General features: G+C 39.9%; 1 protein-coding gene across 1 annotated transcript in view; it reads left to right on the top strand.

The window, feature by feature from the left end:
• The first annotated feature begins 443 nt into the window (after positions 1–443).
• The window catches only part of LOC116333366 (protein unc-13 homolog B-like), a 191,228-nt gene continuing 175,770 nt past the window's right edge, over positions 444–15,901 (top strand). Inside the window, exons 1-2 of the mRNA XM_039620820.1 lie at positions 444–692; positions 14,505–14,534. Coding sequence (XP_039476754.1) covers positions 671–692; positions 14,505–14,534 — 52 coding nt within the window. The 5' untranslated portion in view covers positions 444–670. The remainder of the gene's footprint in view (positions 693–14,504; positions 14,535–15,901) is intronic.

The following is a 15,901-nucleotide window of genomic DNA, read 5'->3' as shown; positions in this document are numbered from 1 at the left end:
TTTTAAATACAATACAATGAAGTTTATTTTAGTTACAAAGAAATTACGTGTTTAGTCGAGGCCATATCATAAAGTGTTGCCAAGCTTTCTTTTGGCATCACTTTAAACTATACTCGGTTTTGTTTTGGGTTTTTTTGTTTTTTCTTTCTTTTCCTTTCCTTCTTTTAAGCGCCTGGAGGCGACTGCTGTTGTGATTTGGCGCTATATAAATAAAATTGAATTGAAAAAACTGAATTGAATCCTTTTGTCAGTGAAACAGGAAACGGGAAACTAGGATTTGGAGCATGGCAAGCTGAATTCAACATTTCAAATGTGACGTAAAGTGTTATGAACTACAGGAGGACAATTGTATGCTCGAGCTGATAGTCCAGATTCCTACTTTGCCTGCGACATTTGAACGCAGCGCAAGTGCCGCCCCGCTCTACCGGATTTCAGCCGGTAGGCACTCGTTTTCTGCCAGTGACAGTCATCCCTTTAAACCCTAAGGACCTCCTGGATTGTCCACCTGCCCGACATCTGTCCTTTTCCTCACCGCGCGGCGCGATGAAGCGGAAACTGAGCGACATTTAGGAGCAGTCTAAATGACTTCTGTGCAACAGGCAACTGGGCTGCAAACTCACTGAAGGCTGCTCGGCTGGTCGGAGGAACTGTTGCACAAAACCCCGCTGCGATGTCTCTGCTGTGCGTTAGAGGTATGCTCTCACTTCACAGCCGCAGGTTATCGTTTCAACAGGAGAACTGATGGATCTGCTCTGCCAGCATGTCAGGGTTTCTTAAACGGGTGAAGTTCTCACGGAAAAGATTTTATATATAAAAACACAAGAAAGAAGGAAGGCTGAACATTTGAGGGCAATACTGTGGCGTTACTTTGAGTTAACTGCCAGCTACTGGGGTCCAGTTTTGAAGATTCAGAACATAAAATAAACTTTGTTTCCCCGGAAGGTGAATTTAAACCTCATTTGCTTCCAGTGACATTAAGTGTAACACTCAGGCTGGATGCTGACTTAAAAAACCAAAATCACAGTTAAGTGAGAGCATTTAACTGTGATCAGTGGATATGTGCGCATTAATGTTTTGTTGTTATTTTATGGTCCGATACTGCGAGTCTCTGAAAAGTTGGGCTTTGGTTAAATCAAGACATCGAGTAATAAATGGTCAACGCCAGTGCTCACCAAAGAGCACTCTCAAGTTTAGTTTTCAACTGTTAAAGTATTACATTTGTATCTAAATGAGGATTTATTTATTTAGTCTGTTAGGCTAAACCCTAACATAAGAGGGGCATTTACTTCTAAAAGTAATAAAATTATAGACACGTTTTTGTGAATGAAAAAATGTTCACAAAAGTATATGTTTTCTTCCTGTTATAGTAACATATACTTGATTATGATAGAAGCTCTTCTGGCCCTGATTTTTTTTTTTTTTAACCCATTTCGTTGGCATACTTTTGATTATTACTATTTTTTTTTAGCTTACATTTGCTTTTCATTATTATTCTTGAACTCTAATTTGGATTACCATTTGTCTGAGTTTCTATGATTATTTTAGCATTCCAAGTCCTGTTAGAATTATCATTACAGGTTAAGTAGTCTTTGAGTTATATTATATTTGTTCCTTTGTGTTTTCGACGATGATAGCCTCCCCTGTGTTTCTCAGTGTTCAGCTGAGTGTCAGTGGCTTGTCTCTGTGTCTCGTTAGCTACTTCCTGTTTTATTTTCAGTCTCTTTGCTTCACCTTAGTTTTACTACAGGTGCCTCATGTCTCATTACTTTGAGTTCCGCTGTGTCTTCTTACCTTTATGTTTCCAGTTTCCCTGTGCATATTTAAATCCTCGGCTACAGTGCAAACAAGGCTGGAACATGTGTCTCCATGCTGTTTTCAGACCTTATTTGTGATCTGGATCTACATCAGCCGCGGTAAAAGCTCAGTTTTCTGATTCTTTCAGGTGGATTCTTAGCTGCCTGCATTTGGGTCACTTATACTCTTAAATGACATAAACCGGAAACTGTCAATTCTACATGTTAAAATTGCTTGAAACTGGACTCATACATAATAACATAACATAGGATTGTATACTCTCACCTGCCTGCTAAGACTGCAGTTATCCCATCATCCTGAATAGGATAAGAGGAAGAAAATGGATAAATCAATGGCTTTTTCTTTGTAATCTGCTGTGGCACGAACAAATTTTATGTATTTGCTGATGTTTGGTACTTTAAGGTCTTTGTCCTTAAGCTTACTGACCCCTTTAAGGTCGCAGGTTACAGAAACTCCCAATTTCTGCAGGGACGTTATATATAAAATGTGCACTTCCTTCTTCATCGTTCAGCGTTCTTTCCACGTGAGCTGCCCCCCGAGTTGCCCTGAAGCAAAACATTTGATCTGCAGTTGTTCAGCTGAAGCTGATGAGCAATGTGAGATTTTAATGTCTAAGTAAAAGAATCAGAAATGATTTTGGATTTTTTTTTTTTTTTTTTGAAAACCTGCATGTGTATCAGGACTGATAAAGTTTGATTAATTAAAGGTTAAAAAGCCGGTGTTTCCCCTCACCGCCGCTTTATTAACATTTTTGGCTCCTTTCCAGATCACAAATTGCTCTTCTCTCACAGACATGCTGATTGATTTTTCACACCATCAAACTATTGTCTGGCTATCTCCAGCTCTCAGCCCCTGGTGTATTGTTTCTCACTGATCATTTCTGACCATTTCTCATCTTTGGGTGTGAGTGCTGCCTGAGGATGATAGGCCACCACCACCACCACCCAACTCCTATTACAGAGTGATGAGATGGGGGTGAGGCTGGAGATGGAGGGAGTGAAGCACACCTGGGTCGCAGTGGGCTCAGACAAGTGGAATTATAAAATAATCTAATTTTGTTTCATAGCTTGCCCTGGGATTGAGAAACTGTGGTTGGCATGAACCCTGGGCTCAGCTTTTTAAGCTTTGCTGTTTCACTCAGAAGGACAGAAATATGAATTCAAATCAGTCATAACATTGTCCCAAAACTTCTGGACATATACGCCAGAAATATTCACTCTCAGGTTCACTACATCATCTTTATAAAGTGCAGATTTGTTAGTGTTTGCAACGTGTTTCTGCTGCCCAGATGAGGTTGTAAATATCAGTTATTGCAGGTCTGATTTAGGATGGACTCAAACACTTATCAGAGCGGTGACTGAAGTAAATTTAGCTTATAAATATGAGTGGATGTGTGATTCTTAACGTTTCTCCCAAGTAAATCTACAAAATATGTCATCTGACTGTCCTTTAAACAGTTTCTTTTCCTTTTTTTAATCTGAAATATTCCATCATCTGACTCTCACAAACACATCAAATCTTTTATAAAGAATACATTTTTAGCTGGCAGACTAGAATGGTGTAATAGTAAACAACAACACTGACAGAAATAGGAAGTAAACCATGGTTTCCCATGTGAAAAGCTAATGTTTTGTTAACTTGTCCAGCCCATCATTGTTTCTTTGCAGATTCGTTGCTTTATAATGTCACCTGAATTCTTCCTGAGATAATCTCCCTTTTTAATGGAAAGGTCTCGAGGGGTCAAGCTTGGTGGCCTTTCTTTGTAACGCTAATAATAGACTTGGAACTCTACCTAGTATCTCCTTGCATATGCAGACAGTAAGGTGAGAAACATGAGCTATGGGGAAATAAGGAGAAATAACCTCACAGGAACGAGCAGTGAACAAAAACAAACAGTCTATAGTATTACGAGGCTGTCACAGAACAGTCCTTAGACGTGCATGAGCCCACCTCCTGTAATGTGTGCTCTTTACTCTTCTTTTATATGATATGTTGTTTTCCTGAAAGGTAATTTCTGCATAAAAGTAAATTTAGCTGCTTTAAAATGTCCACAGTCCTTATGTTTTTCCCTGTTTCTATGGTTTAAAACCTGCTTGGTGTAGTTTAAAGTGATTATATTGGACTAAAGAAAAGAGCCTTTCTTGGCGTAAAACGTCAGACGCTGACAACACCAGCAGATAACCGATAACCAACTGTGTTCTTATGATGTCTTCAGGCTGTTCAGGGACAGGACGTGTATCTCTGTGTGATGAGCTGGGAAATGCTCTCTCTAACCTGTGGTAAATGTGTTCTTTGGCAGTTTTCTTGTCTATGATCTACCTGACGTGCTATCAGAGAAGCCAGTCTTTTACATCTCTTAAAGGAAGTGCCTGATATAAAACCTGACGAGTGGCATTCTTTCTTGGAAGCTGTGATACTTTTCAGAGGCTCATTTCCTCATTCCTGGTTGTGTTGAGCGCCCTCAGAACCTGCATGTTGGCTGGCAGATCTCCGCAGGAAGTGAACGGCTGCAGAAACGAAAGCAGGATGGGAGGACACAGCTTCTGACAGCTCAGTCAGTACCCACTCCTAGCTATTTCTGGATAGCAATTATCAGTGGAATAAATGCATACAGTGATGGCATTGCATTATTTGCTCAGTGTTGAGTAAGGTTACTGTGAAGAAATTGCATTAGATGAAATTATCCGGCAGTAATGGGAGATAAATACGTGCAGGTGGACTGTCAGGCATTTGGAGATAGCAGAGTGGCATTCAGTCTCAGCAGATCGCCGCAAAGACTGGAGCTTGTGCTGAGTTTATTTATCTTTATTTTAAATGGCCTGGTTTGGATTCATTCATTCAAGGTGAATTCTAAAACCATTTTGTAGGCCGCCAGATGCAAAAGGTGAGGGCAGACCAGGTCAGCCAATACACCGGCACACACTGTAGTGGAATGACAGGGACGCGAGCAAAGCTTCGGCAGCCAATCTGTGGAGAGGGGGGGTGGGGATAGAGGGAAATAATCCCCATGCCATCTGCTGCTTTTCCTGTCCTGTGCGGTTATGCTTGTATGCATGTGTGTATATTGGACTGCAGCTCACACGGGCTAGTGGACTTCACTTCCTCCTTCTCTTTCCCTCCCTGTCATGATAAGGCTATTTCCTGCTATGAGCATTGGCTCAATGTAACAGTTTCTCTTTACACTTAATCTCTGCTAATGGCCACTTGTCTCAACTCAGGCTGAGGAGGCTCAAAGAAGTACAGTCCAAGACGATTGTGACATGAAATGCAGAGAAAATACAGACACAAAACTACGTTTACCTGTCTCAGCACTTTTTCTTACAAAGGCGGGAGTTTTTATATTGATTGGTGATTCTTATTGCAGCATAAACATCAGTTGGCATATCATGACATATTTGTCAGTAATGACAAATATGTGTAAACCAACATCCATCCATTTTTTGCACTTATCTGAAACATAATTGGATCAGAATTAGGCTAAACTTTCCTAACATCACTGTTTCCAAGTTACTCCTGGAGGATCCTGGGATGCTCCCAGGTTAGATGAGATATATATATAATTTCTCCAAAGAGTTCTGGTCTACTATCAGAATCTCCCAGTACATGAATACCAGGGCTCAACCATCCAAAGCAATGGGCAGTGCACAAGAGATGAAAAAGAGAGTGCAGGCAGGGTGGAGTGGGTGGAGATGAGTGTCGGGGTGATTTGTGACAGAATGATAGCAGTGAGACTGAAAGGAGAGGCTGAAAGATAGCAGTGAGACCTGCTATGGTTTATTATTTGGAAACTGTGGAACTGATAAAAGACAGGAGGACAAGCTGGAGGTGGCAGAGCTGAAGATGCTTTTCATTGGGAGTGACCAGAAAGGACCAGAAAGGACAAGATTAGACATGAGTACATCAGAGGGACAGCTCAGGTCAAGCTCTTTGGCAACAAAGTTACAGGAAAAGAGGAAGACCACAGAGAAGATTCATGGATGTACTGAAGGAAGATGTGCAGAGGATGCTAGCGATAGGGTGTGATGGAAGTACATGATCCACTGTGGAGACCCCTAAAGAGAGAACCAAACAAGAAAAGGACAAAGAGTCTTTAACAGTTCATGTGACCTGCTCATATTTTACATTCGTGATCGTAAATGTTGTAATATTTCATTTAGGGCGCAGCATTGTGGTGCAGTGGTTAGCGCCATCGTTTCACAGCAGGTGGGTTCTGGGTTCGAACCTTATGGTTACCTGAGGCTGTATGTGTGGAGTGTTCTCCTGTGGCTTTCCTCTCACAGTCCAAAGACTGTTGGTTGGGTTCATTGTTGATTCTGAATTGGGTGTAGATGTGATTGTGTGGTTGTTTGTCTTTCTGTGCTCAGCCATGCGATGGCCTCGTCCCTCAGTGACATCTGGGATAAGATCGCTGTAAACCTAAGATAGACAAAGTGGAAAAAAATCAACACATGAAGGCTTCTGAGATGAAGCTTTATGACTCCTGGATTCTGTGTTCTCTTTGTGCTCATCACAGTGACCACAAAGGTTAGATGCTGATGAAACTGATTTTAATGTCATTGTTTTTATTGATTCTTATCATTTCCTGGTCAATTTTCTTGAATAAAAAAACATTAGACCTGCAGAGGTTTGAAGGGTCAAAGTAATTGCTTTATTATATGAAGGTCTGATCACTGTGCAAAAACTGATCAGGAAAAAAGGTTTGGATGTAACTCAGATATGCAGAAGTCCATAAGTTTCATTTCCTTAGGAATGCAGGCCCAGAAAAACACGGAGGATCTAAAACTGGTTTTAATCCTGGTTTGTAAACTAGGTTTGTCAGTTTTGATTTGTTTTAGACCCCAGATATTGATCGATTGGGACTCGACGTTGTGTCACTCCCTGCTGAACAACAACATGATTTGTGTTTGTGATACGTGTTGACACACAGCGAACAAATGAAGACAAGCACTCAGGTAATGGTGCGATGTGTCTGTGGTACTGTCATGGTCTATAAAGCCCTCGTTCCTTGATCCACTCATACTGGATCACTCGTGGACTTTCAGCAGCGTCTCTCTGTCATTGGCTCATTATCGTGGAGAGGTAGGGAGACGGTCTCTTTTAATTTGCGTTTATGTGGGATAATATGTGGTATACATGCTAATGTAAACACAATGAGGCACTGACATTGAAACAGATAATTAAATGAAGGAATGTGTGTGCCCACAACACTAAACTATACACAGAATGTATATATTACAGCTTTACCTTACAATATAAAGTGTCTTTAGATACAGTTTAGAGAAATTATATTAATCCATAAGCTGAATTTGAACTGTTTGCACACAAACATACAGCCACATATGTGCTGCTAGTGTGAAGCCTGAGCGTAAGCAGATGATTATACATGAGTAAAATGATCAAACATACTTCAGTCAGGGTATATTGACCAACCCATGCTAGATCCACAATAGTTGTATTTATTAGGTCGGCCTGGCGAGGTCCGCGGGGGCTGTCCATTAATGGAAGTGAGAGGGTGTTAATGACATGGTCACCAGGTTTGCAACCTGTACGCTCTCAAACCCACCATGAGCTGAAGGACTGGAGCTAAAAATAGAGGCACAGTCTGGCCCCTTGTAATGACACTGCTATAGTCTACGCCTGTCTGGCTGCTGAGCATGTCAGGTCTGCTGCTCCTGTTCAACACATTTTATTAGGTGTTACTACACCTGAGTGATTGTGTGATAATGTTGTACTTAAAATATATGATATTCTTTTACTTTGATGTGCAACTTTTCTTTAGATGAAAAGTGCATCATTGTAAAAGAGTGCCATCTTTTATTTTCAATGAAATAAACCCCCAAAGTATGCCAAATATAAATAAATATGCACAAATATGCTCAAATTTCATGAGGGGTGCAGATGTCCTGTACGTCGTCTGGGCGCGGTGTGTGCTGTCTCTATTAGTCACAAACTGAGACCAGCTGGCAGAAAGAAGCAATCAACTTGTGTAGACTTTCAAATATAATTTAGGGTGTTTAAATATTGCATTTGACTATTTAGGAATTACAGCCATGTTTTACCAACCTGATGAACAGTCTTGTGTCCAGCTGTGGTCTGCTTTTTTTCTTTTTTCAAATGAATTCATGACAAATTAAAGAAATAAAGATGTAGAGCTGATTCCAGGCATTTGGGCTGAGTTTGGTTTAAGAGGTGTCCAAAGAGATGTGTGTGCTAATGTGAACTTAATACTGACATTAAAACTGGTGACTGGTGTTTGCTGATGATGTGGCTCCTGATAAAAGTAGCTTAGTCAAACGATAACACTGGTTAGGTTTTACTTCACAAGACAGAGGTAAAGTGGCCCAAAATGTATCTATAAGATCTCCATAAGATCACCAAATTTTCTGAGTCTGTCACCTGACCTTTGACCCAATCAAGCATGCCTTTCACTCACTGATGACAAAACTGAGTGAAGAACGATGTGTGAATGTTCTGGCACAGACTAGAGGTCGTGGGTCCTGTCCAGGACTCTCCTCTACACGTCCAGCTTTCAGAGAGTTAAAGTCGTGACGCTTCAGAGGCTCAAATGTGTCTTTATTTCAGCACCGAGAGGCCATTTCCAACCCTGAGCTTCAAAGCTGCACTTTCATTGTCACTTCAAAGAGCTCAAACCTGAGACACCAGAGCAGATTGTAAGTGGTCACAGTCAGAGCTGCAGTCCAACAAAGAGAAGAATGTCATTGGTGTACAGAGGAGATGACAGATAATCATTTTAGCTTTCAGATTTTGTCAGTTGTTGTTTTTTTGTCTCTCCCATGTCAGGCTAAAAATTCAGTCTTGGATGGTTGTTTTGGATATCGGTTACAAACGTGCATTCACTGTTCATGTAATTCGTGGATGTTATACTCCTGGTGAAAGCACGGTTAAGTGAATGATGCATATCCATAAGTTAAAAATAGTGAAGCCCATAATTTGACTCAGTTTCTGTAGTTTTGACTCTGCACGCAACCACAGTTGCAGCTTTAATCAAAAAATGTGTGAGCGGTTTAGAAATTACACCAATTTTTATACACATCAACTCAATTTTTCAGAGGTTTAAAATGAATTGTACAAACTAACAGGATGCTAAATATAAAGATTGTTTTGTATTACAAACGTCTAACTTTGTAGTCAGTGACTGTCTGAAATGTGAAACCTGTGGCGAAATTGTGGGTGGGTCCTAATTGTGGGTGTTGCTTCCTTGAGGTTCCTTGAGAAAACTTGTCTAGTGGGTTGAGATTAGGTGACTGACTTGGCCATTGAAGAATATTCCACTCCTGCCTTCAGTGTAACCGGCGGTTTGCACATTGTTGTAAAACTTCTGTATTTCCTTCCATGAAGGCGTCTCTTGATTGGACATGGCTAAAGATCTTGCTTCCTGAGGTTTAGTTTGCCTGATGATTTGACGTGGAAATAACCAGACACCCCACGATATGATATCACAATTATCATATCATATTATCATAGTTCACTCGCAATAAAATATAATTGTGCTTTTTTAACATTTAGCAATATGTGAGTACTGAAATAACATGCATTATGATTTAGGCATGTTTCTGATAATCTCACAATTAACTGTGATAAATCATTAAAAATCACACATCTGTTGCCGTCCACTTTGACAGAAATTGACATTTAACTGTTACATTTGTGCTCATCGAACTTCCTGTTATATAGGAATATAGCCAGAATATAACCAGCGAGCTGCCTGCAGAATCGAGTCCTCGTGAGTTGTGCTCACTGACAAACGCTCATTCAGATTCATGGCAACATGTTGGCAATCTGACTGCATTTGTAAATTAGACAGCAATCGTTTTTAAACCTTCGATAATCTCTCTGAGAGCGAGTGCAGTCGGTTCAAGTCGGATTGTGAGTGTCTACAGTGAGGTTGGCACCAGTTGGGCTCTGAATTTGTCAAGCTAAGTGTGTCCAGTGGTTTTTTTTTTTTTTTGTTTTTGTTTTTTGAGCCAATTTAATTTTACTCGGCTACCGTTATCTCAGGACGATATGCATGTTTGTAGTATTTCCCGAGTAATGTAACTTTTTAAAATAATATGTCGATATTTGGTGTTCCTGTATGGATACAATATTGACACGCAATTTTGCAATAGTATTTTGATATCATGCTGTATCGATTTAATTAAAAGAAAAAAATCTACTTGTCCTGTGAATGATGGCCTCCCTCTCTTTGGACCTCATATTTAAAATGACATTGAAAAGTTATAAAATGCAAACCCTGAAAGTTTGGGATATATACAAGATGGCTGTAAGTGCTCAGTGAACTTGTTTTTAAACAAACATAATTATGTATTTTAAATTGGCATTTAAAGAACCAAATGAAATATATTATCAAGCCTGCTGTGCTTGAATATAAGCTTCAGTATAAGCATTGTGTTGTTGTGCAAAAACAGTGCCTTGTCATCCACGTCCTCCATTGCGTATGGAGACATTACAGATGTGCGTTTGAGTGCTCCTCAGTAGCAGCTTTAATCCAGCGCACTAGTCATCACATGAACAGCAGTCTGCTCTTTTCCCCAAATGGTTTTTCTCAGTCTCTTTATTTTTTTTCAGGTATTAAGAAAGAAAAAAACATTGTAAGGTTAGAAGTTAGCTACTGACCAATGAAAAGAAATCTTTCTGCTTTCCTATGTGTCTTTTGTAATTCATCCACAGTACAATGTAGCAGGGTCTGGTAGATTTCAGCCCCGCTTAAAGCATTAGCTTGGAGGGATTATCCCACCAGCTAAACACGCGGTCACCAGCGGCACGCATCCTCTCATACAATCACTCCAGAGGACACGTGCCTGCTTTACTACCTCTGATCAGCCTCACCAGCCCTGCAGCCCAGAGGGATGCTGACCTGTGCGAGCACTAAAATGTGACACTGACCCTCACATTTTTATTCGTCCAAATCTTAAAGAGTTCTTCTGTCTGGTGTAGCGATGCACTTGCATTTATATTTTAGGTGATTTTTCTTTCATTACAGGCCTTTATTTTCTGTCAGGCTGTTTGCGCTTCCTGTTCATTGCTCTCTTCAAAGAGAACATTGTATTGGCTGCTCTTCATTTGCATAAAGTTGAGGTTTAGGCTGCTTTAAACAAATCAGGATATCGGGTGCTACCCGACACCTGTGGTAACTTCCTGAAAAACTGTTAAGCGATGCGCTGCCAGTCTTATATAAGTGCTGAATGTCCAATTTCTCATCTTTAATATTGTTCAAAAACATTAAACATTAACTGTTTTTGCAGTGTAAGGTAAAGTTTGGACACCAGCCACCCTTGTTAGTTTGGGTTTGTAATCCAGGAGCAGACACCTACTTCAGGTGCAGATCAGTGTTTGTGCTGGTATGTGAGGTTGTAGGAGAGGGAGGGGTGCCCACCAATCAGCACTGGGAAGAAGTGAGAATGTCTAGAATGCCACTATAGACATGTAGCCCACATCCCACATCAGGCTAAGGGAAGAGGATGCATTTTTCCACCAGCCAGAAGTTCAGAACTCATTCTGATGTTGGACTGTTGCTCTCAGGTTTTGAAGGATTTTCTGATTGTGCTGCATCATTTTGATCCTTGGTGCCTTGTTTCAGAGATGACTCTGTGCTCAAACACGCATCATCACATCTGGTAGGCCTTTAAATCCTTTGCACGTTATATAACGTCTAAGTATAAACTTTGCACAAGTCACATGTCCAATGCTGCCAATCGTGTGTGTCACGATAAGGCTCTTTTTGATTTTAATTTGAATGAGCTGCTCATCCGGTTTAAAAAAAAAAAATCAAATCAAAAAAATGTTGCGCTGTGCATTACATCGGACTCAGGTTTAACACCTGGCAGCTGCCATCTGTTGTCACACAGTTACAAATATGAGCTGTGTTGTTTTAATGTTGATTTTAATGCTTCTCCATCAGGAGCTGTGACTCCGAAAGGTGGCTCACTGGCAAACAGAGCCAAGTACTTTACACTGAATATTTTTAAAGTAAATTCAGTATTTCAGAACTGATTCAGCCCTTTGCTTCAGGAACATGTGAGCTAAAGTTTCAGAACACTTTTTACATTTAATATAAAGCAGTGGCGCTACCCTTGAGTCACCTGTTTCACATTTATTTATGTTTGAATGAGACTAAATGACATCTTCTCTTCTCTCACAGTGTTGGGTCATTCATACAGGTAGCGTCAGAGCCCAGTTGGCACTTGACCAACAAGGCCACTGTGAGCCTCTGCCGAGCTGGCACGACTGACACACAAAGCAAGCTGTGCTGACAGCCTAAGATAAATGACCTGTTAACAGTCTCTCTCTCTCTCTCTCTGTTTTTCTTATCACATCTCTCACTCTGACTGTGATTGAATGAGCATATTGATCTTCCTCAGTGAGAACATGTGTCTAAACTGGATTTAAATAACTGAATTAGCCCTAAAAAGGCAATAAGCTTTGATACTGCTCCATAGTCAAATGACTGCAACAGATTTAGGAGAGGCCTGATTGCACTGCAGATCAATATCGGGGACTTTCTAGCCTGAAGCCAAGAACATGTTGGCATTTCAAGACTCTCTTGTGAATTTCAAGGCATTCTGGGTTTCAGTACATTTAAAATCTCAGCTCTGTTTTTAAATATAAAATATTAATGAGTCCTATTTTTTTTTGTAGACAAATAACCCCTTTTTCTCTAAATGCTAGCTTATAATGGCAGTTTATCAAATGTGATTTTTGTCATGCTGCTCTTTAGAGGCTAATAATATTTAGTCCCCAGAATAAATACATTGATTGCAACACCATCAAGAGTCAAGGTGTTTGACTCTCGATGGTGAGTCAAGAGTCAAACAGGAGTTCGTGTTTGACTCTTAAAGGTTTTTTTTCTTAAAGGTTTACTTTTCACATATTTCCTGTTGTGCAAACAAAAGTCGCTGCTTGATGCTTTGCTCAGCAAAAGTTTAAAATGCAACATTTCAGTAAAGCCAAAATATGAAACACAAAATTGTGTATACAGATCACATGTGTCAAACTCAAGGCTCCTTATACATTTTAATAAGGCCCGTGTATCACTTTAGGTTCTTAAATGTATCAACTGAGCTGGGAAACTGAGTAGAGCATAAACAGAGCCCCATTCTGCTTGATTATTATGTTTGAATCCACATAGTAGCAAAGATATGCAGTCATAGATGAAGAACAGTTGCTGAACAAAGAGGAGAGATGTAACTACAGCATAATGTTTCTTTGAAAGTGAGCGAGCTGTACAGTCATATTCAGGTTTGCGTGTTGTTGTAAAACTGTAATCGGAATACATTATTTTGCTTGGCTAAATGTTGTAAACCCCTCAGTCGTAAAAGGCTGAGGAATATTGACATCACCCCGCTGGGCAGGCGGGTGGGGGCGTGGCCAACGAAGTTTGTGAACGCCATCGGCACACATTTGGGATTGTCGTGCCAACAGGTGCAACTTGAACTAGTAACACAGTTGCTTTATTCCGCCAATTACTGCAGTGCTAGTGTAGCTAATAGGATTACTGATTAGCAAAGAAGTAACTAAACATGTAACAGACAAAGAGTAACATTAGTATTGATTTAACATTGTAGAAAACCAAAGGAAAAAAATAAAATGTGAATAAAAACTGAATGTGATGATTTGCATGTCTCATAAACTCACATTTTATTAATGGTAGAATATAAAAAAACAAATCAAATGTTTAAACTGAGAAAATGTACCATTTTAGGTATATCTGGGAGCAGAACAGCTGCTGGATGTTTGAGAAAGGAATGATAGAAGACTGTAGCTGCTCCGCAGTCCTGGGTTTGTGTGCAGTATTATGTGTACAGTACCAGGATGGAAATAATGAACAAAACCTTCTTAAAGGCAAAACTCTACTGGGAGGAAGGGTTGTGTCAGGAAACACATCAGGAATAAACGCTCTTCCAAGTCAAACATGTAGATTTATCCACTGTGGAAATAAGAAAGCACCCAAAGTACCATCAGCCGTTCATCAAGGTGGAAGCTATGGCTTATAGTAAAACGATAAAGTTCAGCTGACGGATGATTTTACAGTTAATGTTTAAACAATGTTTGATGGGTTTTTTTGTTTGTTTTTTTTAATGTCATGATGACAGTCACAGTGGTAAATTATCCTTGTGAAGTCACTGAAAAGACTCCGGTATGATGTATGCAGTGAGAAATGTGTCTCATATCCTTCCACCCACAAGATAAACTATGAACTGTTTCACGGATGTGTGATCTCCATGAACGGTTCCAGTGTTTGGCTGGGTTAACTTATTCTAAGTTAATATTTATGGATTTAGCAGATTGTGTCAGTGTCTTTTCACAACTCATTTCTTCGTTGATTGTTGATTCACACAGTCCATTCTTCCTGCAGCTATTGCAGCAGTGCCAATACTGTTTCAACCACAGCAATAATATACATCAAATATAAAAACTTGGTTTCCTACAGTCATACAAAACATTGAACTGTTATTTAATAGGCTTAGGGTTCATTCTATGAAATGCAATTTTATTGCACATTTTTATTTTTGAAGTACATCAACAATCCGGAATAAGAGTGTAGAGGGGTTATAACATTGTTCAGTCGCCCCAAAATTAAATTCCATTGAAATACCTAAGAGACAGAATCCTCCTCATCCTCTTCATCACATTGTGACTAATCTGTTTTCTCTCTCTTCTTCTTTCAGTAAAGAAAGCCAAACTCCACGGGCCCCCAGGTAAGAACGGATCATTTTCGCTCTATCTCTGCTGCACTTATATATACTATTTGTAATTCTACATTATTTCACAGTAAGTCACTTTAGTGACCTCCAAACCTTGATACAGACATATTGACTCTGCAGTGTCTGTGTCCAAGATACAGAGAACTTCATCGTCCAGGAAAAACATTTTGGTGATCATTCTTAGTATCCACTCATCACACTTTTTTTGTTTTTTTAGAGATTAAATAATAAAAAGCTAAACAGTTTTCTTTAAGTTTTGACAAAAAGAGTCCTTTTTTAAGACCTTGACCTTTTTCTCACAGCCTGAGGTTTTGCACCAATGTTAGAAGTCTTCAGTTTGTAGGCATGCTAAGACTTTAATCAAGCACAGCTGAGGCTGGCGTTGCTCTCATTAGTTTTGAAGATATTTAATAAACAGAAATTGAATATTTTGAGCAGATGGGGAAGTTTGAAAAACAGTAAGAGGTTTCCTAAAGTTTAAAAGTCCTCCAGTGACCTTGAATGTCTGACAGCATCATGCTCATAGCTCAGTACAACAGATAGAAAGTTTGGCTTTGATGATTTTTGCACCCTTTAAACCTTTAAACTGTCTCTGAGGGGGGGTGACCTGGACACGGGACGTGGGGGCGTTGGTGTCCTGACATAGACAGCTGGAGGCCTCATCTCTGCTAACTGGAGTCACTGAACTTTAATATGTTTATCCTGTTGGTGCCATGTGGAGCAACTTTAATGGAAATTTCTGACTAATATTGTAGCTTGTTGTTTATAAAGTTAGTATTTTGGTTTTGGTTAGTGAAATGTATTTTATTAGGTAAATATGTGTGTCTGTATATGGGACACATTTTTTGGATGCAGTTTGCTAACCAAGCTTACTTAGCTGATAATACTCCATATAAAGTCGTTTATCTTTGGACTCAGGGAGGAAGTCACGGTACTGGCCGGTGGATTTAAACCCAGATGGTCGCTATGAGGCAACAGTGGGTCCAGGTTTAGAATATAGAGTTCAATTGCTTATGGGCAATTTAGAATCACCACTAACCAATCCCCACTAACTGCATGTCTTTGGACTGTGGGAGGATGTCGGAGTATCCGGAGAGAACCCATGCAAACTCCACACAGAAAGACCCCGGCCAGGCAGTGGATCAAACCCAGGGTCGTATAATTAAGTTGAATTAAAATTTGGAAATAAAATTTTGTCAGTCCAAAAAGAAAGGTACATTTTGATCTGCTAACCAGATGTTAGTCTGCACTTGTCCCTTTGTAAACATGTTGCAAAACGCTTTTATTGAATCTCTCTGTGGCTGCACACTTGAGCAAACGTGTCACAAAGCTGAAAAACCATTTTTCAAACGGTTCCTTTT

The sequence above is a fragment of the Oreochromis aureus genome, linkage group 12, assembly GCF_013358895.1.
Source record: "Oreochromis aureus strain Israel breed Guangdong linkage group 12, ZZ_aureus, whole genome shotgun sequence".
NCBI classification, from domain to species: Eukaryota; Metazoa; Chordata; class Actinopteri; order Cichliformes; family Cichlidae; genus Oreochromis; species Oreochromis aureus.
The sequence above is the reverse complement of the archived record's forward strand: the minus strand, read 5'-3'. Positions and strand labels throughout refer to the sequence as shown.